Source organism: Mastomys coucha, unplaced genomic scaffold, assembly GCF_008632895.1.
Source record: "Mastomys coucha isolate ucsf_1 unplaced genomic scaffold, UCSF_Mcou_1 pScaffold3, whole genome shotgun sequence".
Taxonomy (NCBI): domain Eukaryota; kingdom Metazoa; phylum Chordata; class Mammalia; order Rodentia; family Muridae; genus Mastomys; species Mastomys coucha.
In genome coordinates, this window is record NW_022196909.1 from 65,630,988 (window position 1) to 65,652,107 (window position 21,120).

At 40.5% G+C, this 21,120-nt stretch overlaps 1 protein-coding gene across 7 annotated transcripts in view; it reads right to left on the reverse strand.

Annotated features, from left to right (window-relative positions):
* Nucleotides 1-21,120, reverse strand: part of Tbc1d5 (TBC1 domain family member 5) — a 518,011-nt gene that overhangs the window by 70,989 nt on the left and 425,902 nt on the right. For 5 of the 7 annotated variants that reach the window (XM_031348347.1, XM_031348346.1, XM_031348344.1 and 2 more), the window contains 3 exons: nucleotides 19,217-19,302; nucleotides 7,750-8,045; nucleotides 3,684-3,749 (listed from right to left, as the gene is read on the reverse strand). In XM_031348347.1, coding sequence (XP_031204207.1) covers nucleotides 3,684-3,749; nucleotides 7,750-8,045; nucleotides 19,217-19,302 — 448 coding nt within the window. The remainder of the gene's footprint in view (nucleotides 1-3,683; nucleotides 3,750-7,749; nucleotides 8,046-19,216; nucleotides 19,303-21,120) is intronic. The other 2 variants (XM_031348350.1, XM_031348351.1) reach the window with 1 other exon arrangement.

Below are 21,120 nucleotides of genomic sequence, written 5' to 3' on the forward strand. Positions count from 1 at the left end.
AAAAAAGAAGTTAATATTCTAAAGCAAAGAAGGAAGAACCAGGAAATAGTCACAATGAAATCAAAGCCAAACCAAACTCCAATGGTATAATGACTGATGCCTGGAACCCAGGCAGCTCCACATCTTGGTAGTTGTCCCATACTATTGATATGCCCAGTATGCTGGGTCTCCACTGCTACAGGGCTGCAAGTACATTAACTAACTGCCCCTAGGCTCTCTTTATAGACTTTCTCTAGACAAGGTTCCAAACTTCAACTTTTCTCTACTACTCATTAGTCCTGGGGCTTCTAACTCCAGTAGAGGCTGCACAGTCACCAGGCCAGATCTCAGCTGCTCTCCATGACTATTTTGTCTTCAAAGCCAGGATTGCCTGGGAGTCTTTATAAGATACAGTTTTGGCTTGCTCTGGACCACAGCCTTTGTAATTCTGGTCTCATCTTAATCATAGCTGATTCTTCAGCCCCATCTGACAAGTATCAATTGAACCAGCAAAGCCAAAGGGTTCATTTTAGTGATCATGTTCTCTTCTTAAGCATAATGACTCTTCAGCTCAAGTGGATCAGAGCAATGGATTCTTACTTCAAAATATCACATAGATGGCCCTGTTAGAGCGTTTGGCTCCCTCTGAAACTTCACAAGCTAGGCCTCTATTTTCTGCACTGCTCTCAGCATTATTTTCCAAGTTTCCACAACAGCTCTGAGAATGCAGTGGCTTTTACAGCCCAGAGTTCCAAAGTCCTTCCGAAATCCTGTCCATAATATGGCTTACCATGGTTAGGACTGGCAGAAAAATTTCTGTCTTAGTTAGGTTCCTATTACAATGCAATAAAACATCACAACCAAAAGCAGCTTGGCGAGGAAGGAGTTAATCTCAACTTACAACTTCCATCACAAGAAGTCAGGATGGGACTCAGGTTAGGTACCTGGAGGTGGGAACTGAAGCAGAGCTGCAGAAAAATGGTGCTTACTGGCTGGCTCGGGATGACTTGCTCAGCCTGTTCTCTTACACAGCTCAGGACCACCTGTCTGAGGGCTAGGCCCACTTACATCAATCATCAATCAAAAAAAAATTCACCACAGCCTCGAGCATAGGCAATCTGAGGGAAGCATTTTCTCAACTGAGATTCCTCTTCTCATAGAACTTTTTTTTTTGTCAAGTTGAGAATAACAAAAGAAAACAAACCCCCAAACTAAAAATCAACTAACCAACTAACCAAACCAACCTCAACCAGGATAATAATTTATTTAATTTTTTTTGAGAGAATATTCCATAAAATCACATTTTCAAGCTAAGTCATTTGTTTGTCTTATAACAATTAAGCTGAACACAATGCAGCTCTACCTCTGTGTCTACCTCAGGCCTACCACTCGGCACTCTCAACAGTAGCCAGAGGAGCTGACACAGCATCTTTTAAAAGCTTCCCTTCTGTGTTGCCTGGGAGGAGAAGCTGTCTCTTACTCTTACTGTCTCCTCCCCCTGACCCAGCCTCCTCCTCCTTGCCCTACTAATTTTCTGCTTACCATCTGTGCTTGGAGATTTCTGTTAACTCTTTCTTCTTGATGGTCCCCAAGGGAAGTCAACTACGGACAGGTGAGCTCTTGTTAAATTAAGGTGACGCCCATCTTCCTCCTCAATTTCTCCCCCTAGCTGCAACTACGTGAAACCTAAGCTTTCTACTGGGGGTGTGGCATGGAGGGGTCAGCAGAGAGAGGGAGGTTCCTCCGTTTTTGCATTTATTTCTTTTAAGTAGGCTGCTGGATGTTACTTTGCTTTGACCCTGAGGCTGTGGGCAGGGGCCACCTGGCCAGGGCTGCTTTCTCCTTTAAACTTAAACAATCTAACAAGCACTGTAATGGAGACTCTCTGGGTGTTGAATGTATATGTCTGTTAATATACAGAGGAATAGAATCTTTCAATTATGGCAATGAAAAATCTAAACAGATATAAAGGATATAAATGAAATTAAACCTCCCAAAAACAAATTTTGCAGTAACAAAGTTTTTTCTTTTGCAATCTACTATACAAAATACAAAAGAAAGCTGTCCAATCATTTTCTAAAAATTATTTATTGCCCTAAAATCACAAACCTATTTACATTCATATTTTTCTTTGAAAAAATCCACCCAACTACTGTGCATATGACTGGATGTAGTTGGCGGCCCCTGGAAGTCTGATATTCACTGTGTTCCTCACCTCTTATCATTTTGCTCCTGTCCAGCTGTGAGCACTGACTCTTCTGCTTACTCCCACTTCCTCTCTGTCACACTCTGCAGCGAGTGAGCCGAGGGAAGCAGTGACTTATCCAGTTCAGGAGATGCAGGTCGTCTCCTGTTCCCTTTGCCCCAGGCTCATCACATGGTGGCTGGATGTGACTGACAGCCTCTGTCAGGGTGTGGGGGTAAAGGGGATTCTGAACACATTCAGAAAAGGGCCAGTTCCGACTGAGTTGTCCTAGACGCCTATGGCAAGAGCAACATCCAAGAAGGGCAGGACACTGTGGGAAACCATGGCACCAACAAAAAAAAGCTAGCCATGCAGCAGGTACTGAAGCCTGTTCAATAAATATTGTTGAGTACAAAATCTCAATAAAAGAGAAATGATGGATAGTATTTTAGTATAAATAGAATTAGTTTATTATATGCACATGGATATTTTAAATTAAGCAAAACATGATATGAGGTTTAATTATTATTGTATTATTATAATTTTAGCTTGAATCTGAATGAAAGAATCTTGAAATCTAAACTTCCATGTAACATTAATATTCTCATTATGTATATTTCACCTAAAAGGTGCAAAGAAAAAAGATTAATGATGTAATCTTAAGTATTTATGTTTTAAAAAATCCTACGGGAAGTCCTGAAAATGGATAACCTTTTATTTCTTATGCTAAACGCACAGCTAATATTAAAATGTCAGCTTTTGGTTGTATACTGTTATGACTCACTATTTATGGTGACTAAACTGCACGGGTCAAACTGTATGACAAAATTTTTAATATGAAGGCAATACTTAAAATATTTCCAAAACAGGTTGTGAAAAAGACAGGTGGTGATTTTTTAGGTGGAATATGGGTAGACATAGCACGGAGACAAATCTTATAACCAATTTGCCAAATATTGTTACAGAGAATTTACCCAGTAACAAAAGTCCTCCTGTGTCAGTCACCCTACAGAGCATAACAGTGCAAATGACCTCAAACATAGCTTGAATCATATTTGGCAAAGAAAAAGATTTTTTCACTGTGAACAGAAAATCCACAACAGGGCCTGATGCCACCAAAGTAGGACCTGAGAGGGAACTTTTGTTTTACACAACAGTGCCACTTAGTGGCCAAACTATAGTAGTGGATCAGTGGGCTGAATAGAAGGACAGAACCTGGGTTTGGGAGAGAGTTGTGACAGTGTTAGTGGCCAGCATGGGGTGGGGCAGCACATGCCAAGAAATGAGAGAAGAGGGAGGGAGAAGAAGAGGGAGAGGGAGAGAGAGGGAGGGGAGAAGGAGAGGGAGAGGGAGAGGGAGAGGGACAGGGTGGAGAAGAGGGAGGGGGAGAGGGAGAGGAAGGGGGAGAGGGAGAGGGAGAGGGAAAGGGGGGGAGAGGGAGAGGGGGAGAGAGAGAGCACTGGAGAGCGATGATGGGTAGGTACATGATAGACAGATGATAGGGATGTGGCAACTGTACCTTGGAGGTCAGTTAGAGCCTGGACAGGAACAGAAACCTGAGCATCGCTTCCTGTAATTATGTCGCCTAGATTTCATAAGAAAAAATAATTAGATATGATAAAAGGAAAATAGACAACCTTTTGCCTTTCTTACTCAATGTAATATTTTAAAATTTATAGAACAGAAAGCACAGTGAAAGCTTAGAAAAACATCTGACATAATTTAGAGTAAGCAATTTCTTTAAAAGGGCGTTTCCAGTGCTTCTGTTTTTATTAAAGGAAACGCTCACAAGTTCCTACCTCAAGTTTCGACTCTACTAGGGACTGGAAACCTAAACAATAAAGACTTCTCTTGAGTGGATTTTATGACATTACAAATATTAGTTTGTTTTTAATATATCTTTTAAAAAAGACTTATTCATATGGAAGTTATATAATACTTATTAACAGGCATTCTTTCAAAACTTTTTTCTTCCAATGTAAAAATAAAAATATTTTTAGACTAAACTTTAAAGAAAATTCATAAGAAAGCCCTAAGCAAGCTCTAATTTCATGTTACCCAGTGAAAATATTTCAAACTTACCACATGTATTTTCAAACGCATCTGTGTACTACATCCCTTTATTATAGGCAATATTTTATTAAATTGGAACCATAGTAAATGCTTATAATAAAGCAGTGTTAAAAAAAAAAACCAGATGGGCATATAGAAAAGAAAACAGAGATGGTAGAGCAGGTTTCAGTGAGCCAGACAAGGAAGAAAAGGAACGTGGAAGGAGATGCTACCAAGAGTGGGCACCCAGACACTGGATGTCCCTCCAGCTCTTCTGTTTATGGGCAACAGTGTTCAACAATGACCATCACAGCTCTCAGAATAACCCCTGGGGACAGCAGTGTCTGAAGGCTATTTTGAGGTTACTAAATAAAAGAAAGCTAGTCTTTTAAAAGTCACCAGATTTCCTGTGTACAGTCTATGACTTAATAGGCTTGCTTCTTCAGCTTTTATATAATATATGGATACAACTATATATACATTTTACTAATATATATAATTACTAATGATATACTATATAATATAAAATAATATGATTAACATATATAATACTACAGAAGATTACACACACATGTATTTTAGTAAAAGTATATTTTTAAGTGAAATAGCATCCCTCAGTGTTCTGGCCACTTAATGCACTCTGATTTGTAGCATGGTCACACTGTGTCATTACAGCATTTCTATCAACTAACAGAACAGAGAATTGTCCTCCTATAACCAAAATAAAATTTGTGAAAAGGACCACATCCCACAGAAATGCTTTAAGTAGAAATGAAATGGTCACAACCCAAGTTTTCATAATACCATTTACTAAATTGATAAATGATAGGCACAATTTCTGAACATTTTCAAGTCTATACCAGTTACCCATTTTGACATAGATTTCTCATTTTCATATTCAAGATAACTATTACTAAGAAGATGAGGGAATAGCAGCTCTGCTGATTTTCTTTCCCTCAGTGGACACATACACTACACCATGAACGTTAAGTTACACATGCATGCATTTGGGTGACCCCCCCCTTTAGAATTACAAATCATTACAACCTAGAAAAGCCACATTTCCATCTTTGCAAACAACCTTTGAACTCTCCATCAGAGTACACTGAAAACGCTGTCACTCGGTGGAGGGCTCTCTATAACTCGAGCCTGCAGACAGGCTGCTGTGGTTGTACCTGTCAGGGAGGCGCAGGGTGTGTGGGAATCCAGCACCAAGGCCAGATCTGGAGGTGCGCTGGTCACCTCAGGCACCGCAGGTCTCCTGAGACTGCAGGCTCCCCAGCATCAGCTCTGAGCTCTTGCTTAGGTAGTGTTTATGTTTTAAAGGTAAACAGAGGAAGATCATAAAGTCGGAAGCTCTATTTCTATACATAGCTCTTTTGGCCCTTTACTTTAGTCGATCTTTTATGCAAGTAGGAACACTAGCAGGGATTTTTGTTGTTAATATAAGTTTTTGTTGTTATTTTGTTGTTGTTGTTGTTGTTTTCTGGGGGGTGTTGATGGGATTTCACATGAGAAGAATGAACCAGAAACAAAGTAGAAGAGCTATAAAACAACAAACAAGGGCAATGTCTCCTAGGCTAGGGATCAGCTTCAGAATGCTCTGTGCTGCTCATGCTCCACTCTGGTGCTGATGCTCTGCTGCTGCCTCCTTATGACTGGGGAATTAGTCTTCAGCGACTGTCCCATCTTCATGCGCTTCCTTTCTCACTTACTGTGATATTAATACTTGACATTTCCTTAGAGAAACAACTTTATATTCTATAGTCATTTGGCTTGGTTTCTCAGAAAATTTAAACTAAAGCATTAAGAGATTCTCTGACTCATTTGCCTGCCATCAGTTAGAATTACAACAGACTAAAGCTTGTTATCAAAGCAATATTGAAATCATATTTGTTTAGAACAATAAAACAGTACAATTAAGAGATATATAAAATAACATTCATTTCCATTCTGGAAGTGGGCATGTCTCCTGGCATTAAGATACATTTTCAACATGTTAATGACTTGATGTCTCCTTTTCTTTAAATCATGTGTGACAGTCTACATTAAAAAGAGAAGAATGTAATTTTAAATGAGATATTCTCATAGAAGGTAAACGGGATATTCTAATAAACCTTAAATACCAGTCATATAAAACCTAATATTTCATACAGACAAAGTAATATAAGAACTAAAAACATGATGATAGCAGTGGAAGGTTTTAGATGCACATGCATGTGAACAGATGTGCACGGCATTTCAGATGCACATGCATGTGCACATATGTTCATGACACATTAACTGGCATCACCAGGGACTAAACTCCAATTTAAATGCCAATATGTAAAATTTTACAATAATTTTATATGTGATATCCTTAAGAAAAGCACAAGAATGTAGTTTCAATTTTGTTTGTGCTGACATTCCATTGCTATTGATACCACTAACTACTGAATGCTGCTATTGCTGTAGGCCTTCCTGTAAGGCGTGGAATGTCTGTTGTGACTGAATGTCTACAACTGCTATGCTTCCCGTGCAGTTTTCCTATCATGTTGCTATTTCTTATTTCCAATGTATGGTTAATAGTCCCATCAGTAAAAAGAAATGTGTTTGTTTCTCATTTTCTACAGAAAGGAAGTGTGGAGGCTCTAACTAAGAATGCAAAGGCTCTCTGTGGACAAAGTGCTTAAGGGAGGGGACCCTGGGGGCAGGCCCCTGATCAAATGAGGACAGTGAGAGTGCTCAGGACAGCAACCTCCGTCATCTCAAAGGCTTTCTCTGGTCTTGTACCCATTTTTTTTTTTTTTTGGTGGAACCATTTAGTGTATGGACTTGAATGCTCATTTTGGATGCTAAAGCTTTTGTTTAGCTTCTTTTTTCTTTTTTTCTTTTCTTTTTTCTTTTTAGTTTTTCGAGACAGAGTTTCTCTGTATAGCCTTGGCTGTCCTGGAACTCACTCTGTAGACCAGGCTGGCCTTGAACTCAGAAATCCACCTGCCTCTGCCTCCCAAGTGCTGGGATTAAAGGCGTGTGCCACCACTGCCTGGCTAGCTGCTTTTTTCAACCTAAAGGTTTCCTTAGCCATGACACTGGTGGGTGAGATGAGAGACCACAAACTTTCCTCTAAACCATGACACACTGCTAACTGCTGTGACTAGTACAGCCCATGTTACTGGGCCTATCCATCTCAGACTCTTCTGAAAGAGATCAAGATTCAGAAGAGCTTCTTACGAAGCTATCAGAGAACACGGTCAGCTGACGAGGTCCATGCTGGGACTGTTCCCACCGTCGTACAAGATGGGCATGAATATAACAAAATATAAACCAAACTGAGATACAAATGCTAAAGAACACGTTGTCAAATACCTCATAAAATATAATCAAGAGGAACACAATATCTAATCTCTAACTTTAAAGGATCATTTACAATAGATTTGTAAAAAATTAAGATTTCATGGATTTCTGCTTCTGAGATGTTGGTTTCTCCCAGGCAAGTGAGAAAATCTCATGTTACACTTCAGGTTCTTTGGATTTACTGGGCTTTCTCCTACCTTTGTTCAACTGTACTGGCATGCTTTCAGATTTCATCAGTCTCTGTTGCTGCTGCTGCTGCTGCTGCTGCTGCTGCTGCTGCTGCTGCTGCTGCTGTTGCAGCAAATGATGCCTTGGGGCTTCTGTGGAGGTCCTGGTGGGGATGCCAGCTGAGAAGGAACTGCTGCTGTTGCTCCCAGGTACAGGGCCACCCATACTGCCTGGAGCTGAGGCTGGGGAAATCAACTTCCTTCCAAAGTTAATCAAGCTGTTGGAGACCTTGTGTATATTCAGGGGAGCACCTCTGGCATTGGTCCTTGGAGGAAAAAAGAAAATCAGGTGAAGGGGAAAACATTATTTACCTTAGAGGATAATGCATTTCACATATTCCACTTGAATAAAACATGTCTAGCCTTGAAAAGGCCTGCTTACTAAGTCAGCTACATAAATAAGTACAAACTTAATGTGGCCACTGAAAAGGAACGTGCCTTATGGAAAATGAGCATCATCAGTCATTCCTTCCACAAGGCTCATTCTGGGTCAAACTGTGCTCCTTTCTGAGGGTACAGCTGCCCAAGAAGACTCCCTGGCTATTTTAGAAAAAAGAAGCATGTGTTAGTCTGTCTTTCTTAGCTGTGACAGAATGCCTGCTTTGAAGAAGTTAAGGAATTGAGAGGAAGCTAGGACATAAGAAGGAAAGGAAGCCCTTGTCCTAGAGCCTGTTAGATGCCTGTAGCCAGCTAAGAATCAAGGATTTTAACAGATCTCACACCATTTGCTCAGCGGCTTTCTCTTCTCCTAACTATATACCTATAACTTTCCAGTAGTTTCACTAGAAACCCATGTACATCCTGCCCTGGTGGCTCCTGATTTTACTTTATCAGATGACATTCCCATCTAAGACATCTCTGGAGCCATTTACAACTCAGATGTCAAACACAGGCAGGGCAGGTAGGGAACTTGTTAGCAAGCTTTTGAGATGTAATGTGAGAGCCACATGTCTTTTAACAAACCAGGACTCTTCTTTGAGAAGCTCTACCCATCCTCTGAGGTGTGTGAGAAGCTCTACCCATCCTGAGGTGTGTGAGAAGCTCTACCCATCCTCTGAGGTGTGTGGGAAGCTCTACCCATCCTCTGAGGTGTGTGAGAAGCTCTACCCATCCTCTGAGGTGTGTCTTTCTTTCCAAGTGTCTTTGCCTCTTATCTTTGGACTTAAAATACTTATGAAAATCTCCTTTTAGATAAAATGCAACTCTGTTTTATACTGGCTTGTCCTAAAATTACTTTGTTAGCTGAAGACAAAGATCAGCTTTAGACCAGTTAAGATCTCTAACATTTATGCTGCCAAGAGTGTCACTGTAGGGCTGTACTTGTGTCCCTACGGCCACTGACTGGAGGGCAAGTTTATTTCGGCTCATGGTTTAAGTCAGAAGGTAGCTGGTCCCATCGCCGTGAGTGTCACTGTGGTTGGGAGCATACTACAGAGCAGAGCTGCTGATTTTGTGGCAAGAAGAGAGACCTCACGGGCCCAGCCAGAAACTCCAACTCTCTGCGACCTCCTACTTTCTACCATCTTCCAGTAATGTCATCTTATTAGGAATCTATGAATGACTAATACACTGACTAAGCCAGGGTCCACATCATCTAATTACTCCCAATGGTTGGAAACACCAGTTAAGGACCAAGTCAGATCCATAAAGCTTTTGGGAGGACTATATTATATCCAAACCATATTAATATAAAACCACATAGACATGTGCATGATTTAAAACTGCTGTGCAGTATGAAGGAGACCTACAAAGGGTCAGGCATCTTCTCTAAAAGTCCACATCTATCATAGTCCACTGTCCAGTAGGTAGCAACCTCTAATCACCCCACCTTCACCCATCTCCTGGCTCACACTGACTTCCTTGTCTTCCATGGTTTGAGAAGATCTGTGCTATAAATATGCCTGGCAAAGAGATCACCAAATAAATATTGTTATTTTTCAAATGATTCAGTTTTACAGTGTATCTCAGGGCTATTATGCCAAAGACTAATTATGATCATAAATCAATTTAGTTGTAGAAGGTTGTAAATACCAACATTTCTATTTGAACTTCTCGAATCATTAGTAGACACAGCCTCTTCTCGTAGAAGTGGAAACAGTCTATTAGGGTTAGTTACCTTGACTTTACTGTCATTCCCTTCTCCCATATCTACTTGGCAGCACCTTCAGAGCACCTCTCCTTTTCAGGTGGCAGCTCTATGCTTGGCATTACTAGCTGTCACTCTGAACAGAACTAGTCTATAGTTCTGTAATAAAGAGGAATGCCATTATGTTTCTCCCTTCCATAAAGTCGATTCACATGGCATTAGCTATTGTTATGGGCTAGTTACTTGAGGGTTTACACTGAAGTGGAAAAGAACTACTTAAATTTAAAGGAGTTTTAAACAAAGATTTATTTACTTATTTCCCAACGAAGTATAAAAATAATGTAATGAAATTAATTAAAATGATCCCTTTTACATCAAGTTCCATATTTGCAGAACTAAGCTACTTATCATTTTTCCAAAATTTTGTTTAAAATGTTTCCTAGTGCAAGTAACTATACACAGTGCTTAAGCACCTCTCACTTCTCAGCTTTTGCCAGCTTCCTAGTGAATCAGAGAACATTCACCCTGCACATAGCTTAGCTGGCAAAAGAGAGGGTTCTCACTCTGTACATACCATAGCTGGCAAAAGAGAGGGTTCTCACTCTGTACATAGCATAGGTGGCAAAAGAGAGGGTTCTCACTCTGTACATAGCTTAGCTGGCAAAAGAGAGGGTTCTTACTCTGTACATACCATAGGTGGCAAAACAGAGGGTTCTTAATCTGTACATAGCATAGGTGGCAAAAGAGAGGGTTCTCACTCCATGTTTACTGAATGAAACAATGACTGAAATAAAGTGGGAGGGCTCATCAGTGCTGGACAAACAAGGCGGTCACTATGCTGCTGCCGCCTGGCAGTCTGCACGCGTGCCTGTTCCTAGTGAGTACCAGCACAAGGGTGGCGGCCATGTTCAGCTGCATTTCAGTCTTGCTTGTGTGTAAATCAAGATCCATAATTCAAAGATATGAAGAAGTTTATAATGCTGTTACCCCTTTAGATAAACAAAAATGTACTAGTCAAATTCCCATATTGCCAGTTGTGAAATTTATATGTTGGTACAAGTACCAAGAAACAGCTATAGCATTATCAAGAGAGTATGGTTAATGTATCCTCATCACCACTAATAACCACAAAAACATATAGATCAAGAATGTCTGTGAGGTTTTTCTCTTCATCTGAACAGCTTTTAAAAAGAGATAAGCTTCTTTTAAAAATGTTTTTGTCTTAAAAACGTTCTTCTTCATCTAGTACTCAGAACTTGCAGAGCACATTATCTTTACAACCCACCCTTGAAGGTAAGGGTTTTAAGATACACTTCCAGAAGGAGCATGCTTCCCATGGCTTGATTTTCAGGCATGACAGTTTTTACCCCAAAGTTATTCAATTAAATGCTGAATAAACTAGCACCATTCTTCACATAAACTAATAAATACCTTGCAACAGTACTAGTGGCTGTGGAGTGTGCTATGAAGTCCCGGGAATCAATGCAGTTGTCAGATTTGAAGGGAATCAGGGATTGGAAATGGAGTGTGATGTACAGTGTTGAAAGAAACAGCCAGAGGAACCTGCAGTTAACAAGACATCAACTAACCAAAGCCTTGTGACTTCAGTCTCTATGGTATGGTCTGCTGTAGAAAGACTGAAAACAGTGTGGAGAACTTAGACTAACCAAAGCCTTGTGACTTCAGTCTCTATGGTATGGTCTGCTGTAGAAAGATTGAAAATAGTGTGGAGAACTTAGACTTTGGCACTACCTTTGCCAGCAGCATTTTCTGAAGAAGCAAGAATCTGTCTGAAACACTTGCATCATAAATCAGTTCTGATTGGACTGTTTTGGGACTCCTTTGGCTCAGTTTCAGTGACTGGAAATGGGTGATTCTGCTTTTTCTAATCTGTGATTCCTCTCTTGCTTTAAAGAACTCTAGAGCATTCACTACCTTATGTGCTCGAGTCACGACCCATTTCCAGCCACCACCTAAAGCCTTTCTGAAGCTTTAAATAAAAAACAAGCCTTCTCCTTAACAAAGTGAACAAACAAAAAATCCTAAAAAAGATCCCCATAATAAAAATAAAAGTTTGTATCCTCTCCCCTGCATTCTGATGCAGTTTTCAGTTCATCTTTATTTTTCAGACAGGGTCTCTATTATGTAGCCTTGACTGTCCTGGAACATGCAAGGTAGAATACGCAGGCCTCAAGCTCCGAGAGATTCATCTGCTGCTGCCTCCTGAGTGCTGGGGTTAAAGGGTGAGAAACCACACCTAGCTGAGGAGTCACTTCCCATCTCAAGGAACCCCAGATTTTATAGGATGTTATTAAAAGTACAAGATAAAGTTAAGAGTTCGGGTTGTAAGGGAAACATTTTCATACTGTTCTAAAGACCACAGTCTGATAGATTGTGAGGAATAGGCAGAAGAGTAATATTCAAAGGACAGCCTTGGCCTGGGACACAAGAGACCCTGTCTCAATGCCTTCCTGAACCCCAAGGACTCCAAGTCCCCTACCACCTGGCAGATAGACTGTTTCCCAATATGGTGCAAGGCAAAAGAAGTAGTAACTACTATGGGCAAAAGCACTGGCACTGCTAAGTGGATAGGGTAAGGTACGCCCTGGAGCACTGGCACTGATAGTGGATAGGGTAAGGTATGCCCTGGAGCACTGGCACTGATAGTGGATAGGGTAAGATATGCCCTGGAGCTTACCTAATAGGGTCTGAACAATTTATAACATTGGTTAAACTAACAATAACGAGTAAGTAGCAGCTAGGCATTAATCATAGGATATAAAGCCATTAAGTTTCCCAAGATATATCCACAGGAATAAATACTTCTATTTCTTGAGTGGTATTCTTTATTTTCTGGTCTTATGATCCAGAGCCATATGAATCATTCCAGAATGTAACCACAGCTTACACTCACTGTCTTAAAAGGCAAGGAGCCTCTCGCTTAGGAGACAGCACACAATTCTGAATTGTTTACTCACTAAGAAGTTTCCTTTTTCTCTTTGTCCCTCTTTCCACAGTTTGAGAATCACCAAATACCTTACAAATGATTTAGGGCAGCTGTGGTTAGTCCTATGTGGAGAACAGTTAGAGCCTTAAGGCAGGGCCACTGAACCCAGTCTCTGTGGAGAATGGCTATAGCCTCAAGGCAGGAGGAGTACTGAATAAAGCATGATGAAAATATGAGCCCACAAAAGACAGCAGTCATACTGTAAAAATAAAGACACAGGAAAGGAGAATTTGTTTTCTCTTATTTAAAAAAAATGTTAGGTAGCTATATCAACTTTTTGAATAGCTAAGAAATGTGAAGATAGAATTTAGGTTCCTCGGTGTCAGTTCTTTGCAAACTCTATAGGTCTAATTCTGTTCTTGCCAACATCTCTCCAAAAGTATGCAAATCCAAAAGTTGATCATAAAAGTTACCTAAAAACTCAAGACTGAAAAATAGCCAAATGAGGAGAAGGAAGAAAAATGGGAAGACAGCTTACCTAAATATCAACACTTCCTAAAAAAATACATAATAAAAATCTAGTGTGTTCTAAGAGAAAAGGGAGAGTCCAAAAAGGAACTCAGATATGTGTAGCAATCAAAAATTTAATTTAATTCAATGGGAAAAGGAAAGGCCTTTAAACAACTGGTGCTGAAAAGTTGGCCTATGTATCAGTGGTGGTTGGAATGAGAATGGGCCCCATATGCTCGTCATATATTTGATTGCTTGGTATGTGGCTGCTGACCATTTTGGGAAGGATTAGCAGGTGCAGTCTTGTTGGAGGTGGTATGCCACTAGGGGTGTTGGCCTCCTGCTTCTTGCCTGGATCAGAATGTAGGCTCCAAGAATGCCTGCTGCCATGTTTCCCACCAAGATGACCATGGACTCTGGACGTAAGCAAGGCCACAATTAAAATTGTTTAAAATCAGCTGCCTCGGACATCGTGTCTCTTCATAGCACCAGGAGAGTAACTAAGGATTTGCACAGGGTGTAAAAATGACAAACTTCAACTCTTATATCACTCTATATACAAAAATTAATTTGAGGTGAATTACAGAATTGGAAAACAAATGACACTGAGAACATGGGGGACATCAAAATTAATTTTTTTCTGTTCATAAAAAGATATTACTATATAACCTGCAGTGACCTAGGTATCAAGAAACAGTATGAAAGAGGTGGTAGAAAGACTGTGAGAACCAGAGGACTAGAGTATATGATGTAAGATGGTGATTTTTTTAAGCACACATACATACATACATACATGCATACACACACACACACACACACACATACACACACACACACACACACACATACACACACACACACACACACACACACACACACATACATACCAAGGTGGGTAAGAATCTGGGAGAAATCCTTGAGGGAAAGGCTTTCCTGAACACATTCTACTTAGAACTGAGTCCTCCAAAGTCTTTCATACTCTGCACATTGCTCAGCTGTGGATCTCTGTGCTTATTATTTTTTCTTTGGTATCATGAAGAGGACCTTCCAACATTAGGTGGTGGTTGTTAAAATCCAATGTATCTAGTTACAAACCAGGGCATGATTCCACCAAAATTTCACCCTGGGAACCAATGAGTTTATTGGGCTTGCTTACAGAACACAGTAAGGGGTTATTCACTGCAAGGCATGGGAAAACATTTTTGGATTTTGCCTTAGGTGTTTTAAGGGGCTCTGAGTAGTCGATGGTTTCTACAAGAAAGGGAGTAAGCAGAAAGGCTAGCAGGGAGCTAAAGGGCCAGGTGAGCCGTGATGACCTGTTGATGCTGGCAGCAGGTAAGCCATGATGACCTGTTGATGCTGGCAGCAGGTGAGCCATGCTGACCTGTTGATGCTGGCAGCAGGTGAGCCATGCTGACCTGTTGATGCTGGCAGCAGGTGAGCCATGATGACCTGTTGATTCTGGAAGCACAGAGAGGGTCCTGTTTGCTGCAGGGCATTTGTTACATTTTGAAGGATTTGCTGGTGGACTTGATGTGTGATATGGGATAAAACAGAGGAGTCAAAGATGATTTTAGGACTCTGAGTAGTACTACTCCCCACAATGGGGTTCCCCTTCTGTCTTATTAACCACCCTGCAGCAAGCAGGTGTGGGTTTACGGGTATGGAGGTAAAAATCAATAATTCATTCTGAAAAGAGTTACACTTGAGACTGTACATTGGACATCCAAGATAAATAAATAAGTGGTGAAATATGAGTCCAGAGAAGGAATAGAACTGAAGCCATGAATTAAAGACTCTTCATGATAAGCAGAGTCATGATGCAGGCTCAGTTCTCCAGGGACTGAGTACAGACAAAGGATCTGGAAGGGGTCTAGGAAAGTGGGGGGGGGGAGCTACACTCCACAGACCCAAAGAAACTAAACAAGAAGGAAGGCCTAAGCAAGGATGTTTTTATCTCACTCAGAAGGGGGAATAAAATCGTCATAAGTGGCAGATGGAGGTAGGGAAATGGGTGGGAGAGGGGATGGAGAAGGGAATGGGGGAGTTCAGGATCATGTGTGGGGAGGAACAGGAGGTGATTGGAAATATGCAACTGAATTGTGGTAGGGTATAGAGTAGCTCTAGGAAGAAACAGAGAGACCTGGAATAAGAGAGGCACCCAAGAATCAAACAGGTTGTTTTTAGCTGTGAGTCACTACACTGGGGATATGGAACCTGAAGAGACTGTAGCCAGGTGGGAACCCCAAAGGAATAATAGGGACACCAATCTACACATAAAACTATCAACTGAAAATTTATCCTGTCTACAAGAAATGCAGGGATGGGGGATGGAGCAGAGACTGAGGGAATGGCCAACCAATAATCTGCCCAGTTTCAGACCCATTCCATGGGCAAGCACCAATCCCTGATACAATTAATGATACTCTGTTTTGCTTACAGACAGGAGCATGCTGTCCTCTGAGAAGCTTCACCCAGCAGCTGACTCAGACAGATGCAGACAGCCACAGCCCAACAGTGGATGGAGCTTGGGGACTCTTATGGAAGAATAGGAGGAAGGAATGCAGCCCCTAATGGGACAGGAACTCCACAGGAAGACCAACAGAGTCAACTAACATGGACCCCTGGGGATCTCAGAGACTGAACCATCAGCCAAAGCACATACACAGGCTGGGCCTACATCTCCCTGCATATATGTAGCAGATGTGCATCTTGGTCTTCATGTGGATCCTGAACAACTGGAGCAGGGGCCATCCCAAAAGCTGTTGCCTGTGTGTGGGATATGTTCTTCTAGCTGGGCTGCCTTTGGCTTCAGTGAGAGAGGATGCACCTAGCCTCAGAGACTTGATGTGTCACTGTAGGGGAGACATCCAGAGGGACTCCCTAACCCTCTCAGAGGAGAAGGGGAGGGTGCAGAGTTGAAGGACTGTGGGAGGGGGTGACCAGGAGAGGGATAATGAGCAAGATGTAAAGTGAATAATTAAAAAAAAAATCTTGTGCTTTTTATTGAACTGTGTATGTTCTTTATTCATTAACAATTTTATGCTTTGTTGTATATGTAACATTTTCCTAATCTCTTATTTGTCTTTTGATTAAGATTATTATTTTTTTTTGGTGTATATGCTTGAAAATATCCATGGCATTGGTAGCAAGAGGGATGGCCGGGTGGGTAAAGGTGCTTGTCCTCCAGCCTGAGAACACAGTGGACAGACAGAACCGACTTCCTCAAGTTGTCCTCTGTCCTCCACATGTCAGCCATGGCTTATGATAGCAAGTACCTGACCTCAGCTAGCTTACATTATCACAGGCCAAACACCAGATCATCCCAAGCTGGATGCTGCTGCGTTTTAAGGATAAATTCTCAGGAGGTATTGGGGCAGTGGACAGGGAGAAGGCATCCTGACAATAGTAACGACTGTCCTTTAGGAGGCGGCTGTGGGCAGGGCTCCCTAGAAAGGGCGTGGCAAGGCCAGAGGAAAGAAGCACTGAGCAGACAGGAAGAGGTACAGGTGTAACTGCTTAAACCAAGGGAGGACAGAGGGAGTAGGAGTGGGGAGAGGGGAAGTTAGGAGATGGGGGTGCGGCCGCGGCGTAGGAGTGGAGGGAGGGGAAGTTAGGAGATGGCAGCACAGATACCCAGAAGACTGGAAGATTAATAAGAGGAGGGAAACACGGGAAGAGACTGAGCAGAAGTAAAATAGCTGTAAACTGAGGTTTTTGGCTGTTTCATGAAAGCAGTCTGCTAGGGAAGAGATGTTAGGGTGTCCAGATAGCAGAGACTGAAGGAAAGACCATCCAGAGACTGCCCCACTTGAGGATCCATCCCATATACAGTCACCAAATCCAGACATTATTTAAGATGCTAACAAGTGCTTGCTGACAAAAGTCTGATATAGCTGTCTCCTGAGAGGCTCTGTGAGAGCCTGGCAAATACAGATGCAGATGCTCACTGCCAACCACTGGACTGAGCACAGGGGTCCCCAACGGAGGAGTTAGAGAAAAGACTTTAGGAGCTGAAGCTGTTTGTAACCCCATACAAAGAACAACAATATCAACCAACCAGATCCCCCAGAGCTCCCAGGGACTAAACCATGGAGGGACTCATGGCTCCAGCCACATATATAGCAGAGGAGGGCCTTGTTGGACAACAGTGTGAGGAGAGGCCCTTGGTCCTGTGAAGGATCTATGCCCCAGTGTAGGGGAATGCCAGGGCGGGAAGGTGGAAGTTGGTAGGTGAATACCCTCATAGAAGCAGGGGAGGGAGGATGGGATAGGGGGTTTCCAATGGAAAAAAAGGACATTATATACTACGTGAACCTAATATTCCCTTTTCTTTTAAACATCCAACAACTAAGTTTCTAAACATACAAAAACAAAGGGTTGGCAGCGTTTCTGATGGTAAGGATTTGAGTGTGGCTGTGACATGGGTACCTTTGGTGCCTGAAATAATCAAAATCCAACAGTCAATAAAATTTGTTGAATTAAATGAACTAGTTACTAGTTGTGAAATAAGACTCAGATGAAATGAACAAATAGAACGGAGCTCCAGGCAGTCTCATGGGCCATGGAGCTGATCTCATAATTACATTAAGTAAGAGACAAATGTTTCCATCAAGGCGGGCACTTTTGTAGTAACACTGCGCTGTTTTACTGTTGTTCCGAAAGGTTCAGGTTGAAGTTAAGGCAGCCTCCTGGCTGTCCTCTTCTGCAGCCCTGCAACCGCTAGCTGCTAAGCAGCAGTCATTTTAATGCAAACCACACTGTATGTCTGCACTCTAGAAGTGTATATTTAGGCTGCTGAAATTCGCAAGAAAAGCTAACACACAGGGAAATGTTTAAGAAAAAAATTTGGACAACTTAGCAGCATTTATCTATCATTGCTAACATTGTTTTCTAGAGTAAACTTTGAAATTGCATTCTAATTTGAAATGGTTTTGGTTTGACAAGTTAACTCTTGAGACATCTAAGTACAGTATTATGAAAGAACAAAACTGTTCATCAACCCTTTATGCCAATGTTAATTTCTTTTAAAAGTACGATTTTAATGGTTTTTTATTCCTACAGTGACCCTTAAGATTTCTATGTATGCAATCACTGATGCACACACAAGATGCATTTATAAGCTTATTTTGTAGTTTCAAAGTCAATTGGGAAACGCAATTTTAATTTTGTTACTGAAATAATTTAAAAATACATCATAGAAATGCCTCTTTTCATTCAACAGTAAAGATACAGAAAGAGATTATACGAAGTAGAAACTATTCAGGTTTATTAGTGTTAGAAATATGAAGTTGGTAACTTCAAAATGAATTCTTTTGATATATTTAAAAATTTCATAGTATGTATTCACTGTACACGGTTCTGTGTTATAAAAGGACATTTTCATGCAAGTATATGTTATATGTTGAGCATATCCTGCTAATACTGCCTTCTTTTTCCTTTCCCAGCCTTTTGTGGCTTAAAACTATTTCATTGTGTATATATATTACATTTTCTCTATCCACTTCTATACTATTGGACAGCTAGGTTAGTTCTAAAACTACTACAAATACATTAAGTGCTAACAGGCAAGTAACTTTGTGACGTGATGTTGGGAGCCCCGTAGGTAAGTGCTCAGGAGTGGTCCAGCTGTGCCATGGGGCTTCTCTAGGCCTAGCATGCTGAGGGTACTACATACGGACTGTGGATAACTATAGTGCTTGTATTAACTCATATTACCGCTGTCATAAAAACATTGCTTTATGATACCTCAAAGAACTTTAAACAAAGATCCATTACATATATTGTCCTCAACATGCTAAAGTCTCAAAGGCCGTCCTGAGGAAAGATATAAAATTCCACATGATGTCATGAAGGTTGTGATTCACAACTGTTGCCAATGGACAGACACTTACCGGCTTTTGTTCATAAGGTCGGCTCCCCGTGCTTTGTAGTAGTCTAAATTGGGGTGGAACTGGTAAGTCACTGGCCTTGGATTTCTCTAACGAAAAAGAAATACAAAAAAGGGACTAAATGACCATATGTAAGACATTTAATAATTATCATGCCTGAATTTTGGTTCCAATGGTTCTTTCTTAGCTGATCAAAACTGAGAAAAATCAAATATATTTCATTGCAAACTATATTGTTGTTCAAATACTTTAGTGCCATTAGATTGGTTTTTGATGCTTTCAGTTACTTTCAAATATATTTTTCAAAAATGAGATAAAGTTATAGCAAAATCGAATAATTACTTGGTTTATAACATAAGCATGAATAATCAAATGAGGCCAAGGGACAATAGGTGGAGAAAAGGTAAAAGAAATCCTAAATATTTGATGACTAGAAATCTAAATATGTCCACTAGATGGCACACTGAGTCCTCCTTCTCCAAAAATGAATTGTTTTAAAGTTAACAATTTCTATGTCATCTAATCTTATTCATGAGTTTAATAAGTACCCAAAATGTGTCAGCCAATGAAAATATTAGAAGGATGACCATCAAACTGACCACTGAAAAAGGACCAATGCACATTTCTATAAAAGTGGCAATTTTGCCTTGCCTGTCATTTAATATTATTTATAGTATGGCAGAAATGTCCTCAAACCATTAAATTGGGTGTGTCCATTTAAGTGTGCAGCTACTCTTTAAACTGTACTAATTATTTAATGTGGTAAACTCTTCATTTTACAAAATCATAACATTTTCATCACAATCTAATTGTATATTACAATCTCTAACATATTAAATTACATATATTCCCACTAAAATGGTTTATAAACGTCTGAACGTTTTCTAATGCCCACCTAGGCATTTAATTTAAGTACAACTGGGTCTTTGGACCACAGCATGCAATGTTCTCTGAGAGATCTAGTTAGAAACAGAATGGATGAATTTTATCTTAATAGAAAAACACGGATATGCTTAGATACCACCCCTTGGAGATATCATCTCAAGATACTGATATGCCTGCATGCTGGTGTGGGTATAGAGGAAATAAAATTAAGGTTAAATAGTTTGAAATTCGTCAAGCTAATAAGCTGCATCTTAGTGGCCATGAAAGACCTTTCTCTTTTTGCTGAAAGGACAGCATTTACGCAGCGCAGCCTGTTCATGTCTCTTCCAAGCCAGCCCCAATCATCTGATAGAAATGACAATCCCCTGATTTAACTACAGCTACTATTCCATTGGTTTGGTATTCAACACAGATCTGTAATAATCAAATCTGAATTGCCTTGATGAAGATAACGGATGCTTCCATGACTACCATACTATTAAGTCTAACTGCAACTTTTCTCTCTCTACGAATTATATAGGTTACTCATGGTAGCTGATGACAACCTAGACCGAAGCCGAAGTATAATGGAAAAATAAAATAGAGGTTAAAGCCACTGGCAGAATATATTACAGATCACAGTCTGCTCACCATCTAGTTTAAAAATTAACTCCTACAAAACTACAATTCATGACTGATTTTACTCTTTATTCTCTGAGCCTGGAAAGGCATTTTGTTTTTGCTAATATAAAAGAGGTTTCTTTTCTGACTTTCAACAAACTAATAAAGTATAATGCTACTTTTTGTTAGAAAATAATAAAAGAGTAATCCCAGGGAATGGTCCCTGAAACATCTTTATAAAGAAATGACAAGCAATTCAAGACATGAAGTGCTGATCTAGCTAGGCACTTAAAGCCATTATTAGGAACAATGATCTGACTTGAGCACATGAATGGGCTCAATATTGCCTTTACTGAGACCTATTTAAATTCCTAGGAGACTTGCTGGAATCAAAGGGAGATAGTTTAAAATATTGCAGTACT